The sequence below is a fragment of the Heptranchias perlo genome, chromosome 9 (genome assembly GCF_035084215.1).
Source record: "Heptranchias perlo isolate sHepPer1 chromosome 9, sHepPer1.hap1, whole genome shotgun sequence".
Lineage (NCBI taxonomy): Eukaryota > Metazoa > Chordata > Chondrichthyes > Hexanchiformes > Hexanchidae > Heptranchias > Heptranchias perlo.
The window spans coordinates 8,426,685-8,444,448 of NC_090333.1; the positions used below are offsets into that span (position 1 = coordinate 8,426,685).

General features: G+C 46.3%; 1 protein-coding gene across 1 annotated transcript in view; it reads right to left on the reverse strand.

Annotated features, from left to right (window-relative positions):
• The window catches only part of samd13 (sterile alpha motif domain containing 13), a 69,660-nt gene extending 53,234 nt beyond the window's left edge, over positions 1–16,426 (reverse strand). The window contains exon 1 of the mRNA XM_067989832.1: positions 15,795–16,426. Within this exon, the coding sequence (XP_067845933.1) occupies positions 15,795–16,421 (627 nt within the window). The 5' untranslated portion in view covers positions 16,422–16,426. The remainder of the gene's footprint in view (positions 1–15,794) is intronic.
• Between the last annotated feature and the right edge of the window lie 1,338 nt (positions 16,427–17,764).

A 17,764-nucleotide genomic window follows, 5' to 3' on the forward strand; every position in this document is an offset into this window, starting at 1 on the left:
GTTGTTAGAGGGTATTCTGAGGGACAGAATCTACAGGCATTTGGAGAGGCAGGGACTAATTAGGAACAGTCAGCATGGTTTTGTGAGAGGAAAATCATGTCTCACGAATTTGATTGAGTTTTTTGAAGGGGTAACCAAGAAGATAGATGAGGGCTGTGCAGTAGACGTGGTCTACATGGACTTCAGCAAAGCATTTGACAAGGTACCGCATGGTAGGTTGTTACATAAGGTTAAATCTCATGGGATCCAAGGTGAGGTAGCCAATTGGATACAAAATTGGCTTGACGACAGAAGACAGAGGGTGGTTGTCGAGGGTTGTTTTTCAAACTGGATGCCTGTGTCCAGCGGTGTGCCTCAGGGATCGGTGCTGGGTCCGCTGTTATTTGTTATTTATATTAATGATTTGGATGAGAATTTAGGAGGCATGGTTAGTAAGTTTGCAGATGACACCAAGATTGGTGGCATTGTGGACAGTGAAGAAGGTTATCTAGGATTGCAACGGGATCTTGATAAATTGGGCCAGTGGGCCGATGAATGGCAGATGGAGTTTAATTTAGATAAATGTGAGGTGATGCATTTTGGTAGATCGAATCGGGCCAGGACCTACTCCGTTAATGGTAGGGCGTTGGGGAGAGTTATAGAACAAAGAGATCTAGGAGTACAGATTCATAGCTCCTTGAAAGTGGAGTCACAGGTGGATAGGGTGGTGAAGAAGGCATTCAGCATGCTTGGTTTCATTGGTCAGAACATTGAATGCAGGAGTTGGGATGTCTTGTTGAAGTTGTACAGGGCATTGGTGAGGCCACACTTGGAGTACTGTGTACAGTTCTGGTCACCCTATTATAGAAAGGATATTATTAAACTAGAAAGAGTGCAGAAAAGATTTACTAGGATGCTACCGGGACTTGATGGTTTGACTTACAGGGAGAGGTTAGACAGACTGGGACTTTTTTCCCTGGAGAGTAGGAGGTTAAGGGGTGATCTTATAGAAGTCTATAAAATAATGAGGGGCATAGATAAGGTCGATAGTCAAAATCTTTTCCCAAAGGTAGGGGAGTCTATAACGAGGGGGCACAGATTTAAGGTGAGAGGGGAGAGATACAAAAGGATCCAGAGGGGCAATTTTTTCACTCAAAGGGTGGTGCGTGTCTGGAACGAGCTGCCAGAGGCAGTAGTAGAGGCGGGTACAATTTTGTCTTTTAAAAAGCATTTGGACAGTTACATGGGGAAGATGGGTATCGAGGGATATGGGCCAAGTGCAGGCAATTGGGACTAGCTTAGTGGTATAGACTGGGCGACATGGACATGTTGGGCCGAAGGGCCTGTTTCCATGTTGTAACTTCTATGATTCTATTCTAGTAAATCTCCTCTGCACCCTCTCTGAGGCCGTGACATCCTTCCTAAAGTGTGGTGCTTGGAGTTGGACACAATACTCCAGCAGAGGCTGCTTTCTGTCCCTTAGCCATTTTTGTATCTATGTTTAACTAGCTTAGCATGACATCAGCTTATAGTCACCCTCACAACCTCAAAGAACATAGTAAGATCATATCCAATTATTGCTCAGAACTGTAAGCTCACATGCTTTTTTTGGTAAAAATTTCAGGATCATAATTTTTGTTTTCTCTCCATTTCATTAAAATGCTGATTAGGCATTGATGATAGACTCCATACATCAAACTTTTGTGGTGGCAACCATTACAGAACCATAGAAACTTCAGCCCACGAGAAGGCCATTCGGCCCATCATGCTGATGCTAGATCCATATCTACTCAAACCCCATTTCTTTGCTCTTTCTCCATGCCCATTAACATTTTTTATTTACATATAATCACAAATACTAAAAACAGAAAGCCAGTCATTTCAGGCTATTCCTTCCTGACCCGGAGCCAGAAATTAATATGCATCTGGTAACCTGTGAGCTTCCCTCACCGAACAGCAATTAAACTCCGATTGACCCTCAAACCCTATTTAGGCAACTTCCCCACTGGGATCCCTGAGCAGTGGCCATAAAGGGATAGGCCAGGTTAACATCACAATCAACAATTTGCATTTATATAGTGCCTTTTACCTAGAAAAACATCCCAAAGTGCTTCATGGGAGGTGCGATAATAAAAAATAAAATGGGACACCAAAACAAAGTTATCAGGAGAGATGGCCAAAAGCTTGAACAAAGAGGTGGACTTAAAGGAGAGTCTTAAAGGAGGAGAATGAAGTGGAGAGGATTAAGGAGGGAATTCTAGGATTGTGAAGCCTAGCGGGCTAAAGGCACAGCCGCCAATGGTGGGGCAAAGAGGGTGGGTGGGGTGGGGGGAGGTGATGGACAAGGGGCCAGAGTCAGAGGAACGAAGAGTTCGGGAGGGGAGTTCGAAAGTTGAAGGAAGGTACAGAGATAGGGTTGGGGGGGCGCGAGGCCAAGAAGGGATATAGACACCAGGATGAGAATTTTAAATCTGGAGGCATGAGGATCCAGGAGCCAGTGTAGGTCAGCAAGGACAAGGTTGATGGGTGAGCGGAATAGGGTACACGTAGCAGAGTTTTGGATGAGCTGAAGTTTATGGAACGCGGAGGAGAGGCCGGCCAGGAGAGTATTGGAATAGTCGAGTCTGGAGGTGACAGACACGGATGATGTTTTAAGTGGCAAATGAGCTGAGGCAGGGGCGGCGGAAGGAGATATTGCGGAGATGGAAGCAGGCAGTCATCGTGACGGAGAGGGTATGGACTCGGAAGCTGAGCTCAGGGTGCAATAGGACTTCCCAAAGTTTAGCTGGAGGAAATTGCGCTTCATCCAAGACTGGATTGAGACATGATGTGACCTCCAACCAACGCTATACACCAGATACATCGACGACATTTTCTTTCTATGGACCCACGGTGAGGAATCACTAAAGAGACTACACGATAACATCAACAAGTTCCATCCCACCATCAAGCTCACCATGGACTACTCCTCAGAATCAGTTTCTTTCTTGGACACACGAATCTCCATCAAAGACGGGCACCTCAGCACCTCACTCTACCGCAAGCCCACGGACAACCTCACGATGCTCCACTTTTCCAGCTTCCACCCTAACCACGTCAAAGAGGCCATCCCCTATGGACAGGCCCTGCGAATACACAGGGTCTGCTCAGACAAGGAGGAACGCGATGGACACCTACAGACGCTGAAAGACGCCCTAGTAAGAACGGGATATGATGCTCGACTCATCGATCGACAGTTCCGACGGGCCACAGCAAAAAATCGCGTAGACCTCCTCAGAAGACTAACACGGGACGCAACCAACAGAGTACCCTTCGTCGTCCAGTACTTCCCCGGAGCGGAGAAACTACGCCATGTTCTCCGCAGCCTTCAACATGTCATCAATGATGACGAACACCTCGCTATGGCCATCCCCACACCTCCACTACTCGCCTTCAAACAGCCACCCAACCTCAAACAAACCATCATTCACAGCAAATTACCCAGCTTTCAGGAGAACAGCGTCCACGACACCACACAACCCTGCCACGGTAACCTCTGCAAGACATGCCAGATCATCGACACAGATACCACCATCACACGAGAGGACACCACCCACCAGGTGCACGGTTCATACTCCTGTGACTCGGCCAACGTCGTCTACTTCATACGTTGCAGGAAAGGATGCCCCAGAGCATGGTACATTAGTGAGACCATGCAGACGCTGCGACAACGGATGAACGGACACCGCGCAACAATCGCCAAACAGGAGGGTTCTTTCCCAGTCGGGGAACACTTCAGCAGTCATGGACATTCAGCCACCGACCTTCGGGTAAGCATACTCCAAGGCGGCCTTCGAGACACACGACAACGCAAAATCGTCGAGCAGAAATTGATAGCCAAGTTCCGCACCCATGAGGACGGCCTCAACCGGGATCTTGGGTTCATGTCACACTACACGTAACCCCACCAGCGAACAAATGTTATCTGTTTTTAATATAACGGGTCATTGACTGTCTTCCTTCTCTCTTTTTTTGTTGGGGGTTTGTATATTCGGTGGCCTTTTAGGTGACACCTTTCTGTCTGCTCACTGTGATTGCCTTGGCAACGGGCAGTAATCACCAGGCATTGTTCTGTGATTTTCAAATGCGAAGGATTCGAAAATTTCATTTCCACACCGTTCACCTGAGGAAGGAGGAAGCCTCCGAAAGCTTGTAGAATTTAAAATAAATTTGTTGGACTATAACTTGGTGTTGTAAAATTGTTTACAATTGGATTGAGACAAGCAGTCGGACAGTCGAGTCAGTCAAGGCAGATGTTGAAGCGTTCGAACCGGGTGACATCGGCGTACATGTGGATAACATCCCCAAGGGGACGAAGCATGGATCCTCGGGTGACTGTCCGGAGGTAACGCAGCAAGAGATGGAAGAGAAGCCATTGCTGGAGATGGTCTGGCTACTTTCAGATAGGTAAGAGTGGAACCAAGCGAGGGATGCCCCACCGAGCTGGACACCAGCGGAGGTGCTTTGAAGAAGGATAGTGCGATCGACCATGTTAAAGGCCGCAGAGAGATCGAGGAAGGATAATCCACCATGCTCACAAATGTTCCAGACCGCAGACTACTCACTAACAATGCCACGGGAGATCGGCTAGTAACCACAATAAAAAATTTTAACGTGCAAAGTTGCTACGAAACCTACCGCAACTCTAGTGTTAACAATACAGTTCTCCCAGCCCCCTTGGGGTACGTATTTAAAAACATACATTTTTGTTTTACGTTTCAGAAATATTTCGAATCGTGATTAAAAGAATTATATACTTTAGATCATAATTCTTGCAAAGCTGCCAGTCTATTTGCGTATTTAAATTCTAAAAATATGCATGTAAACCAGTTTTTTAAAAAACTCGTGTGTGGGCGTTCTTCCTGTAAATATTAACACATCCCTGTCCCAACTCCCAAAGGACAATTATCAGGGGAAACTAATACTTTCACTGTGGAGAATCTTTGCAGTACGACACAACAGAAGCCATACGCTAGTAAGTCAGCAAATATAGAAATCTCATGTCCCTAGGGAATCCCTGGGTCACCCTCTCAAATCCGCTACAGTCCGGGGACCCCATTTGAAAATCTAGGCGGTAAACCAACCATCTAACGCAAATGTCAAGAGGCTCATTTTCCAACCATAGTTACAGAGATGAAAAAAAAAGACCACGATTCTGGAAATCTCAAAGAAAGACGAAAAATGCACACTTCAGTCAACGTCGGAAAGGGAAAAAGAGAACGCTTCAGGTCAGCTGCCTTCACTTTGCAGACGCTGAAAAGACCCTGATTGGGACAGAAATAAAATGCTGGAGATGCACAGTGATGGCTGAACTGGTCACACTTTCTCCACTCTCCTCTCCTCAAAGCAATCACTCCTGAGTCAAATGTGAGGGGATCTCATCGAAACACATAAAATTCTGACAGGGCTAGATAGAGTGGATGCAGGGAGGATGTTTCCCCTGGCTGGGGCGTCCAGAACGAGGGGTCACAGTCTCAGGATACGGAGTAGGACATTTAGGACTGAGATGAGGAGAAAGTTCTTCACTCAGAGGGTGGCGAACCTGTGGAATTCTCTACCACAGGAGGCTGTGGAGACCAAGTCACTGAATATATTCAAGAAGGAGCTAGATAGATTTCTAGACACAAAAGGCATCAAGGAGTATGGGGAGAGAGCGGGCATATGGTATTGAGATAGAGGATCATGATCATATGAGAATATGATCATACTGAATGGCGGAGCAGGCTCGAAGGGCCGAATGGCCTACTCCTGCTCCTATTTTCTATGTTTCCATGTTTCTATGAAGGGGTACTGCTCTGCAGATGCCAGGCACCCGCCAGTAACCACCCCTCCTTGAGTGGCTACGCTCAGGTGAGAGTCCAGACAACGAGCATTGGCAGGAGGAAATTGGGGGGGGGTGGTGGGGGGGGCGGGAATGGGGAGAGAACATCAGAGTCAAACCCGAACCTGCTCTCCCATCATCCGATGTCATCACAAATGCAGTTGTCAGCAGCATGCCCTGGAATGCAATCAGGAACAAGGACAGGAACCTTGGCTAATTTTCCCCAACCAACAGCTCTCAGGCCAGTTGCAACAGCTCCACTTCCACCACAGCTGAGGTCAGTTAGTAAGAAAAGAGCTTGCCTTTATATAGCGCCTTTCACAACCCCAGCATGTCCCAAAGCGCTTTAAAGCCAATGAAGTACTTTTGAAGTGTTGTCACTGTTGTAATGCAGACAGCGTGGCAGCCAATTTGCACACAGCAAGGTCCCACAAACAGCAATGTGATAATGTTCTTTAGTGATGTTGGTTGAGGGATAAATATTGGCCAGGATACCGGGGAGAACTCTCCTGCTCTTCTTCGAAGTAGTACCACGAGATCTTTCACCGTCCAGCTGAGAGGGCAGACAGGGCCTCAGTCTAACGTCTCATCCGAAAGACGGAACCTTCAACAGCGCAGCACTCCCTCAGTACTGCACTGTAGAGTCAGCCTGGATTTTGTGCTCAAGTTGGTGGCACTCTCACTCAGAGGCGAAAGTGCCACCAACTAAGCCATCGGCTGACACCTAAATTAATTCAATAATACAGTAAATTCAACACAAACCACCAATCGAATCCAGGACCTTGTGGTCTGCGTGGCTCAGTTGCCCGTTGCCCCTTGACAACTGAACCATCGGTGGAGCAAAGCAATCACATCTTTAATAAACCACCAGTTTCCAGCTAAGCAAACTAAGTCACAGTGCTCTGCAACAGCTCCTCCTCGGAGAAGGGAAGAAAACGCGACAGTGAGTCTTCTCCCCACAAACGAACCTTCTACAGACTGAACAGTTTGGGCACCACCATGAGCGACCTAGTCATCTCATCCTCCTTTAATCTCGGGGGGGGGGGGGGGGTTTAGGGGCAAGGAAGGTTCAAACCCAGCCCTGAGAGCTGGAATAAATTCTCCTCTCTGGTGACTAAATGACTTCTCATAGGAACAGGAGCAGACTGTTCAGATCCTACCAGCCTGTTTCGCCATTCCATTAGATCCTGGACTGATCTGCATCTCAACTCCATTTACCCACCTTGGTTCCTTATCCCTTAATACCCTTACCCAGCCTAAAAAAAAATCTATCAATCTCCAGTTTTTAAATTTTCAATTGACCACGATCGCAGTCCAGTGGATTCAAGTTCAGCCAAGTAAAACCGCTCGCAACCGAGTAATCGGGGAAATAATACCCGAGAACTGTACTGTGCACTTCTCGTGCTGTTCTCCCTCGAATAGCTACTATCAGCACGGCTGTGATTTTGCAAGTTGCGCATGCATGTGCAGCGTTAATTATCAAAGCACAGCTTAATTACAGGAATAGTGCAAGAGCTTGCTATTTTCTGCACCCCTGCTACTGCGGGACTAGAGACAGCCAAAATGCAGCATAAATCAGCTGCAAACACTCCAATTTGATAAGAGAAGAGGAGGAAAAAAAAACATGTTAACATTCATGGTCCAACTGGAGGGATTAAGAGAATTGTTCCGTTATTTTGAACGCAGACAATTCTTCAGAATTATATGTACAGACATTTCCAGCCTGTACTAATTCTCCACTGGAGCTTAGATTGCATTAAATAGAACACGGATGACAAATCACATCCTATTAGAAAACAGGAATGGTTGTTCTTTTGCCAGAGTAGGAAAAGCTGCTTTTACATTTTTTGTGTGTGTGTGTTTTTTTTTCCCCCTAGTTTCCTTCTCTCTTCCCTTCCTCGAGGCACCAACTCCTGCTGGGGTACAGTTCGATGGATGCATTCTTTGCACCTGAGCTTACACGATGATTGCTGGCAGGCTAAACCAAGCACCACAACCAAAACCTGTTCCCACCAGACAGCGGGGCTCAAGTTACTGAACTGCAGTTAGGAGCAGAAACCCTGGCTGATTTTTTTTTCACCTTTTGAACCAAAGGGCACGGAAGTCAATTTCAGCTCTGGCTGATACCAGTTAATTCAGCGCGTCCCAGGAATTAAACCTGGGACCTTCAGGTCTGCATAGCCTAGTCTATGTAGTGCCTTTACATAGCAGCAAAAGTAGGCCATTCAGCCCCTCGAGCCTGTTCCGCCATTCAATTAGATCACAGCTGATCTGTATCTTAACTCCATCTACCCGACTTAGGTTCCATAATCCTTAATACCCTAACAAAAATCTATCACTATCAGTTTTGAAATTTACAATTGACCCCCAGCCTAACAGCTTTTTTTGGGGGGGGGAGGGGGAGAAAAGAGAGGGGGATAGAGAGAGTTCCAGATTCACTACCCTTTGCGTGAAGAAGTGCTTCCTGACATCACCCCTGAACGGACTAGCTCTAATTTTAAGGTTATGTCCCCTTGTTCTAGACTTAAACCCCTCCCCCCCCCATGCCCCCAGAGGAAATAGTTTCTCTCTATCTACCCCATCAACTCCTTTAATCATCTTAAACACCCCAACTAGATCACCCTTTGATCTTCTATAGTCAAGGGAATAAAAAGCCCAATATATGCAATCTGTCCTCATAACTTAACCCTTTTAGCGCCAGTATCATTCTGGTGAATCCGCGCCACACCCCGTCCAAGGCCAGTATATCCTTCCCGAGGTGCAGTGCCCAGTTACCCGCTATGACAAGAGAGCTGCAGCCCAAGATCCAGGCTCCATGTAACTTATGTTACCCGTAAACACGGCCCATTTGACATGAAATTTAAAAAAACAGAAAACGTTGGAAAGGCGCAGCAACCCAACAGATGGGTTAGTGTTTTGGGTGTAAATCCTTCACCATGACAGTCAGTTTGGCCCAGCTGGTAGACTCGTGCTTGAGTAAATAGTGTGCTCAAGCCCCTCTCCAGGACTTGAGCACAAAAATCTAGGCTGATACTTTACTGCAGCACTGAGAGGAGTGCAGCATTGTCAAGAGATCCCACCCTTTGGATTAGCTGTTTAAACCGAGGCCCCGTCTGCTTGCTCTGGTGGTCCCGGTGAACTTTTAAAAAAAAAGCCCGCGGCACTACCCAAGGAAAAGCAGCGCGTTCTCCCGGTGCCCCAGCAAACACCGCCAAAAAAACGGCCATTCAATTCTTTGCTGTTTGTGGGATCCTGCTATGCATAAAACGGCTGCTGCGTACACCTCCACAAACAGCGGGCGCTGCAGTTCACTGTTTGAAGAGCACTTTGGGATGGTTCGAACAAAATGCCAAGCATTTCTGTCAGCGTCTACTCTATTTTATATATATTTCTATTTTCATTTCAGATTAATTGCATTTTCCCCCCCCCGTTTTTTTTTTTAAAAAGGCACATTAAAAGATATTTGGTTCAGAGAAGCTTCCATTACACAGCCCGGTTATTCTTCACGGGAAAGCAAGAGCTTAGCAGCTCCTCAGGGACGTGTCAGGGGCAGCGTTAAAGGGTGCAGCCTCAGCACCTGTCGGTCGAGCACTGCAGTTAAAAGCATGAAAAAGGCATGAATGCACCTAGTCATTTCATGGAGACTGGAGGCAGCCTCACAGGTTGCAACTTGGGTTTCAAGTGGTGAAGGAAAATAGGGAGGGTTCGCGATCTCCATTCATAACATTTATTTTATACTGAATGGTTGGGGGGGGCGGTGGAGGAGATGAGAAATAACTGCACCTCTCCTCCAGACTTCTGCAGTATTTGGTCGAAATGGTTCTCCAATTCAGCAATGCTGGGACTAATTTAGGTAGTGCGGGAAATGGTAATATTAAGTTTCACAGCAGTTTCACACCCCTGCGCCGACTAGATAATTCAGGCAAAGAAAGGCTTACAGTGCGCCTTATACGACCTCTGGACGTCCCAAAGCCTCTTACAGCCAATGAAGTACTTTTGAAATGTAATCACTGTTGTAAATTTAGAAGACAATTTGCACAAAGCAAGATCCCACAAATAGCAATGAGATAAATGATCAGATCTCATTTAATGATCTTAGAATCATAGAAAGTTTACGGCACAGAAGGAGGCCACTCGGCCCATCGTGTCCGCGCCGGCCGAAAAAGAGCCACCCAGCCTAATCCCGCTTTCCAGCACTTGATCTGTAGCCATGTAGGTTCCCACACTTCAGGTGCACGCCCAGGTAACTTTTTAAATGAGTTGAGGGTTTCTGCCTTTACCGTCCTTTCAGGCAGCGAGTTCCAGACCCCCTCCACCGTCTATGTGAAAAAAAATTTCCTCAGCTCCCCTCTAATCCTTCTACCAACTACTTTAAATCTATGCCCCCTGAATATTGACCTCTCTGCTAAGGAAAATAGATCCTACCTAGCCACTCTATCTAGGCCCCTCATAATTTTGTACACCTCAATTAAATCACCCCTCAGCCTCCTCTATTCCAAGGAAAACAACCCCAGCCTATCCAATCTTTCCTCATAGCTAAAATTCTCCAGTCTTGGCAACATCCTCGTAAATCTCCTCTGTACCCTCTCTAGTGCAATCACATCTTTCCTGTAATGTGGTGACCAGAACTGTACGCAGTACTCAAGCTGTGGCCTAACAAGTGTTTTATACAGCTCTAGCATAACCTCCCTATATAACTCATATTCTATGCCTCAGCTAATAAAGGAAAGTATTCCATATGCTTTCTTAACCACCTTATCTACACGTCCTGCTACCTTCAGGGATCTGTGGACATGCACTCCAAGGTCCCTCACTTCCTCTACACTTCTCAGTATCCTCCCATTTACTGTGTGCTCCCTTGCCATGTTTGCCCTCCCCAAATGCATTATCTCACATTTCTCTGGATTAAATTCCATTTGCTACTTTTCTGCCCACCTGACCAGTCCATTGATATCTTCCTGCAGTCTACAGCTTTCCTCCTCACTATCAACCACACGGCCAATTTTTGTTTCATCTGCAAACTTCTTAATCATACCCCGTACATTTAAGTCCAAATCATTAATATATAACCAAAAAAAAGCAAGGAACCTAGGACTGAGCCCTGCAGAACCCCACTGGAAACATCCTTCCAGTCACAAAAACATCTGAGAACTTTAATTCCTGTTTTATCTTTGTCCTTTTCCATAACTATGCTAAAACTAAATGAATTCTGGTCACTACCACCAAAATGCTCTCCCACTGATACTTCTTCCACCTGCCCAGCTTCATTTCCTAAAACGAAGTCCACAACTGCCCCCTCTAGTTGGGCTTGCTACGTACTGGCTAAAAAGTTCTCCTGAATGCAATTTAAGAATTTTGTGCCCTCTATGCCCTTCACACTGTTTGTGTCCCAGTTAATATTCGGGTAGTTGAAATCCCCTACTATTACTGCCCTACTGTCTTTGCGCTTCTCAGAAATTTACCTACATATTTGCTCTTCTATCTCCCTCTGACTGTTTGGGGGTCTATAGTACACTCCCAGTAGTGTGACTGCCGCTTTTTTGTTCCTTAGCTCAACCCATATGGCCTCATTTGATGATCTTTCTAACAGATCATCCCTCCTCACGGCTGTAATTGTTTCTTTAACCAAAACTGCCACCCCCCCCCCTCATCTCCTCCTCCTTTTTTAACTCCTCTCCATCTCATCTGAAAACCCTGTAACCAGGAACGTTGAGCTACCGTTCCTGTCCCTCTTCAAGCCATGTGTCTGTACTAGCTAAGATATCGTACTGCCACGTGCTCTCAGCTCATCTGCCTTATCCGCTATACTCCCTTGCATTGAGGTATATACCTTTAAGCACTGCCAAACTTCTCTGTTGTTGGCTGAGGGATAAAAATTGGCCAGGGCACCGGGGACAACTCCCTTGCTCTTCTTCAGATAGGGCCACGGGATCGCAGCCAGGGCCTCGGTTTAACGTCTCATCCGAAAGACGGCACCTCCAACAGTACAGCGCTCACTCATTACTGCACTGGGAGTGTCAGAGACTTGAGCGCAAAAATCTAGGCCAGGGGTGGAACTTGAACCCACGACCGTCTGACTCCAAGACGAGAGTGCAACCCACTGAGCCATAGCTGACACCCAAGGTACAATGTCAGGGTAATGTACAAGAAGCTATGAATTTTAGTGTGACCCATCCGGCTCCAGGCCTGGCAGCTTTCAATGTCGCAGAGGGTCCAAAGTGGAAACGCATTAAGTTTTCTCATCAGGGTGTCACCCTCGACCTGAATAATATAAACACAGAGCGGCAAAAATTGCTGGCAATCGCAGAGGGACAGGGAAATAATAAAAACAATAAGCCACGTCAAAAAACTAGAAAGGTAAAGCAGTACAGTTTAGAAAATAGGGAGGGGAAATCCATCTTAAATGACAAGATTTTAAAGGGAGTAGAGGAATCTTGCTGTGCAGACACACGGGGCATTATAGGTGGCAGCACATGTAGGTAAGGCCATAAAAAAAAGTGCAAACTGAATCCTTGTGTTTTTTGTATCTGGAGGCACAGAATACAAAAACAAGGAGGTGATGTTCAACTTGTAGGAGGCACTGGGCCGGAGGTGGGAGTTTTGAGCACACAGTTTTGAGCGCTGTTTTATAGGAAGGATATAAAAGCGATGGATCGCAGGTTCACTAGGATGCGATCAGGAGTAAATGTCTTTGCACAGAGGATGGTTAGGGAGCAAGTAGGAGAACCGGGGTGGGATTAGACTGGATGGTTCAAGTAGAGAAAAAAACGCCAGTCCAGACTGTTTCTGTGCTGTAACATTCTACGACGCTGTACTGGCAGGGAAAGAGGGAGATGGTGCCCTGCTCTGTAGTCTTACAGGCACCTCCAGCCCAAGGCTTGAGAAGACACGTTCAGCCACAATTACAATGCATTAGAAAAATCCTTTAATGGATTTCTACAATTGGCCTCAGTGTCCCTAGAGGGAGGGAGGGGAGGGGAGAAAAATGTTGGGCTACAGTATATGTGTAATTAGGGGCATGACATCTAGTAAGTGTGCATGGCAGGCGCAGGGAAAGCTGACTTTGGACCTATGGTTCCCAAAGCTCTCCACTACCGGGGGTTTTCCTCACCTCGTGTCTGGGTCTGTTGTAGACTAACTGATAGCGACTGATTGCTATGATCAGACAACAACTCCACTATCGCTGTATCATGCGACTACCAGAATGATAAAAGGCGAACTAGATGGACCGAGGTGTTTTTCTCGCTCTAGCAATTCCTATGTTACAAAAGTTCAGGCAGCACTTCCACTCCAAATCGCTATCCAGTTATCTCGGCTAGAAAGTACATATCAGGATATCAGGCAAAGATAGAATTTGGGCTTAGCATATGTCTCACACAGTCAAATAGCATTCAGACACTCACTGTCTGGTCCACATAGGAACAGGAGTAGGCCATTCAGCCTCTCGAGTCTGCTCCACCCTTCAATTAGATCACGGCTGATCTGTATCTTAACTTCATTTACCTGCCTTGGTTCCATAACCCTTAATACCCTTCCTTAACAAAAAAAAAAATCTATCAATCTCAGTTTTTAAATTTTCAATTGACCCCCAGCCTCAACAGCTTTTAAGGGGAAAAAGAGAGTTTCAGATTTCCACTACACTTTGTGAGCAGAATTTTTTCCTGACTTCACCCCTAAACGGCCCAGCTTGAATTTTACGATTATGGACTCTCACGCGTAAAGACTAGTAAATGGAGGGCAATCCACAGCTATGCAACCATATACCAGCAAGGTGAACTCTTTCAAAACAAAAAGCAAGACATAAAATTGGGGGGGGGGGGGGGGAGGACATATCAAGGGCAGATTACTCCTACACCATGGAAATGTTAACTGATTATATGTATTTCCTATCTTAACTCTGCCTGCTTTCAGCAGACATTATTGCGGATGAGCTAGTTTTGCACAAGTCTGTGTACATTTCCCCCCCACCGCAAATCAATCTAAACTAGCCACAAAAGTGATTGATTCCATGTTGGAAAAACACAAGCGCCATACATGCCTCGTCACAAGAAAGCCTCAGTCTATGGAGCAGATTTACAATGCACCAAGTATCACCACTGGAAGGCAAAGACTTATTTCAGTCAGTGTACCCTGACCAAAAAAATTAATGCAAGCGAAAAGCAGTAATAGATTGCGCATTCACAACGTGACTCTCATTGCAGCTTCACCACAATCTTAAGCGTGCAAAAACATAGACGTGAACCATAATTCAAAACACTTACAACTTCCACAGCACAGCAGGAAAGGAAAGGAAAGCAGAGAAAAAATGTGAGAATGACTGCAATTCATGCTACAAGCACGGACCGAGAGTGCTCACAACGCAAAATACAGCCAAAAAAAACAAACATGAGGGGTTTCCCGTTCCTAGGTCTTATTGAGAGAGAGAGAGAGAGATCTTTCACAATGTATGCACAATACAAGAACGTCAGTATTTCATGCAATGCGGTAACATCTGCTCAATTATCATTTTTAAAAAAAAATTGGATATAAACAACTTTGACCTACAATTGCAACCTATGAGTAAACGACTGTTTTTATATAAAATCATATATATATCTATATATTTGCAATGCAAACACTGCCTCTACCCTGTCAGGATGCCCTTATTTGACAAGCTGCAGCTCTTCCTGCCTCACACCCACCTTGCCTCAGCTCGCGCTCGCTCGCCAACAGCCAGCTGTCAATCAAGGGCACCTGTGCGGCGCGCTGCACTCTGGGAGTTGTAGTCCCGCCCGCCATTCGCTCCAACGTTAAAGGCGTGAGAAAAAGACTACAACTCCCAGCGTGCCCCGCATCGGGGAGGGAGCGCGCAGTAATTACAAATGCTGCAAGCGTATTCCCAATCTCTCTCTGACACAAGATCAAAAGCTAAAAATACTGCGGATGCTGGAAATCTGAAATAAAAACTGGGGGGGGGGGGGGGGGAAGCATCTGTGGAGAAAGGAACAGAGTTTACAGGTCGTCCCTCGCTGACATTAGGTTGCAAATAACCACGATAACCTAAAGAATTCCTATAACGTGTTTTTTTTTCTGCAATCTATAAAATGCATACATTATTTGGCAAGGAGAGAAAAAAAAAATCCCACGTGCATCCAATTTAATGCACATTTGAACCTCAACGTTCCCGCAATATTACAAATCCGGCACCGAGGGGGGGATTCTGGGACCTGTAGTCCAATGTCTCCAGGTAGCAGTGGGAGTCAATGAGGTGGGAGGTTAAAATCTGCTCAGGAGAGTGCACCGGTGCTCCGGAGGGTGGTACATTGTGTGTGAGAGACTATGATTTGCAAAGCCAGTGCGTGTTCGTGCAATTTGCATTTAAGTTGTCTTAACCCAACCCACCCCCCCAAAAAAAGTTTTCCGTTTATTATGCAGTTTATCTGGATTAGAGTAAGTCCGTGCATCTCGGGTCATAAACATTATGGAGGAGACGCAGGCGTCCGATATGAACCCCTGGGCAGAGCCGGACACCGCAAAATTACGTGCATCTCCCCTGCCAAGGGACTGCGCTGTCTCGTGTACCAATCCCATTTTATCACTCGCTTCTTCATTATTATTGCAACTGGATCGATGCAATGCAAAATAAAAATTCTTCTAAATGAGTATTTTAATATATATATTATATATTATAATATAGCTGAACTGGAGTTCCCATGGGTGGGTGTGTGTGCAGATTGTGAACTGATTTTCGCGTTCACTTTGCCTCCAGGCTCTCTCCTTCGCATCCGTGTCTGGGCACGGGTCACAGTGCGCTGCAATGCAAAGGGAGAGAAGGAGGGAGAGGCACAAACGCTCACACACACAGGCGGAAAATAAAATGCAGTCGGTTGGGGTGGTGAAGAGAATAAATGCAACAACACGCACGCACACAAACACCCCAAAAATAAAGAGAGAGAGAGAGAGAGATTGCACCAACCTTGTGGCTCGGAAGAGACCGGGCGGTCGCGGCTGTGACTTTCGCATCCTCTCTCTCCGCTTGCGGCAGCAAGTAATTCCCAGACACCGTCTGAATCAATCTGCCGCGGTTGATTTCTCGCTTTAAGGCGACCTGCAGCCTGGCTTTGCCGAGTTTCCGACGCGAATCCTGCGCGCCGATGTACTTTTCGATCTCCCTGATCCCCACTCCCCGCCGGTCAGTTTCTTCTTGTCTCTTTCCCCCGTCTGCCGGCTGTTGCTGCCCGTTCAGGAATAAGTGTTGCTGTTGCTGCTGCTGCTGCCGCTGTTGCTGCAATAAACCCTCCACCGCCTGCAGGATCCCGCCGCTCTCCAAGTCAGAGGCAGCAGCAGCAGCAGCAGCCGACTGCTTCCTCTGCTTGTTCTTGTACCACTTGGCCGCGTTGCGGTAACTGTTGGAGCCTTTGTAAGCCACTTTGATCACCAGCTCGGCCCGCACCAGGTTCTCCAGCTGCTGCTGGGTCTCTGCCGGCGAGAGCCCGTGCCTGCGCTCGATCATCCGGCAGATCCGCTCCACGTCGGGTCTGGCTTTGCGAGAGCGCAAAGAGTCGATGGTCTCTAAAATCCACTCTTTGTATTTCATCTCCATTCCTATTCCAGCAATAACAACAAAAAAAAATTACAGACAACTTCTTTTTAAAAAAAAAATGTGCATACATATATATATATAATGTTGCTTTTTGGAAAAAAAATGTTGCTTTTAAATTTTAAAAAGGAAAAAAAACAACTGAATGATTTATTTTTTTGCCTTTTCTTTCTCTTTCCCTCTTGTTCTTCCAAAATAACTGTCTCAAAAAAAAGAGAAAGAAAGAAAGGCGGAAGATCAGTTGTACGCCTGCGTATCCGACCCCCTCTAACGCACAAGGCAAATCTTCAGCGGAAAGAAAGAAAAAAAAAATTCCAAACGGGGTCTTGTCAAAAAAAAAATTCTCGTTACAATCAAACTGCGCCCATTTCGGGGAAGGAGCGTCGAGTCCTGCAAACCATTGCACAGCAGCCTTGACATTGCAAAAAAAAAAAAATTATATCTTTTTTTTAAAAAAAAAACTTGCAAAGCTAAAAACAAAAAAAAAAGTGTCTGTATTTAGTAGGAAAGTCCGGGCTGGAAATGAATGAGAATGAATGAATGAACGAACGAACCCAAGGTCCGATGCGAGTGAGAAGTGCACACACTAAATAAAGCGCAGCGCCTCTCGCATTGCCACCGAGACACCGGCCGGCGGCGCTTCAGCCCCACCGACAGCGGCTGCAGCAGGTTCAACATCCACAGAGGGACCTCAGCGACCTCCATCTATCCGACTCCCGTGTTACCCGACCATCGGGAGACCACATGCACAACACCACCAAAAAAAAAATATCCACCGCCCTCTTCTTTTTGTTGTTTTGTTGCAACATGATCTAAATTTGCAACATTTTTGTTTGTATCTTTTAACCAGCTTTTTATGTTTAAATCGATCATTGCCCCTATCCTCCTCCTCTTCCAGAGGTGGGCGGGGGGGGGGGGGGAAACCCTCCAACACTCCTGTTGATTATTGAAGCTTCGCACTTTAATATGTCCCTTTCTTTTGTCAGAAATCTCCCCTTCCTCTAGTTTTTTTTTCAGGTTGAATGCTGGTGCGATTTCCGCGCTGGTGGAAGAGATAAAGGCAACGGGGAGCAAAACCTCCCCCAAAAAAAGAGGTGGGTGCTGCCTTATTTGTTCGGTTGGTTGGTTGGAGGAAGAAGCGATGGGGGCCGCCGCTTCTCAGCACTTCCACTCCACTTCTCCTTTCATTGTCGCCGTCAAAACGTAAAACAGATAATGTACACACAACTCTCCCCACTCCACCCCCACCAAAAAAAAAGCTTGTCTCAAATCTGAGGGTGTTTGTTACACTCATTCACGCACTGTAATCCCCGTGGTATATTTCGTCTCAATCGGCTGTCTACAGT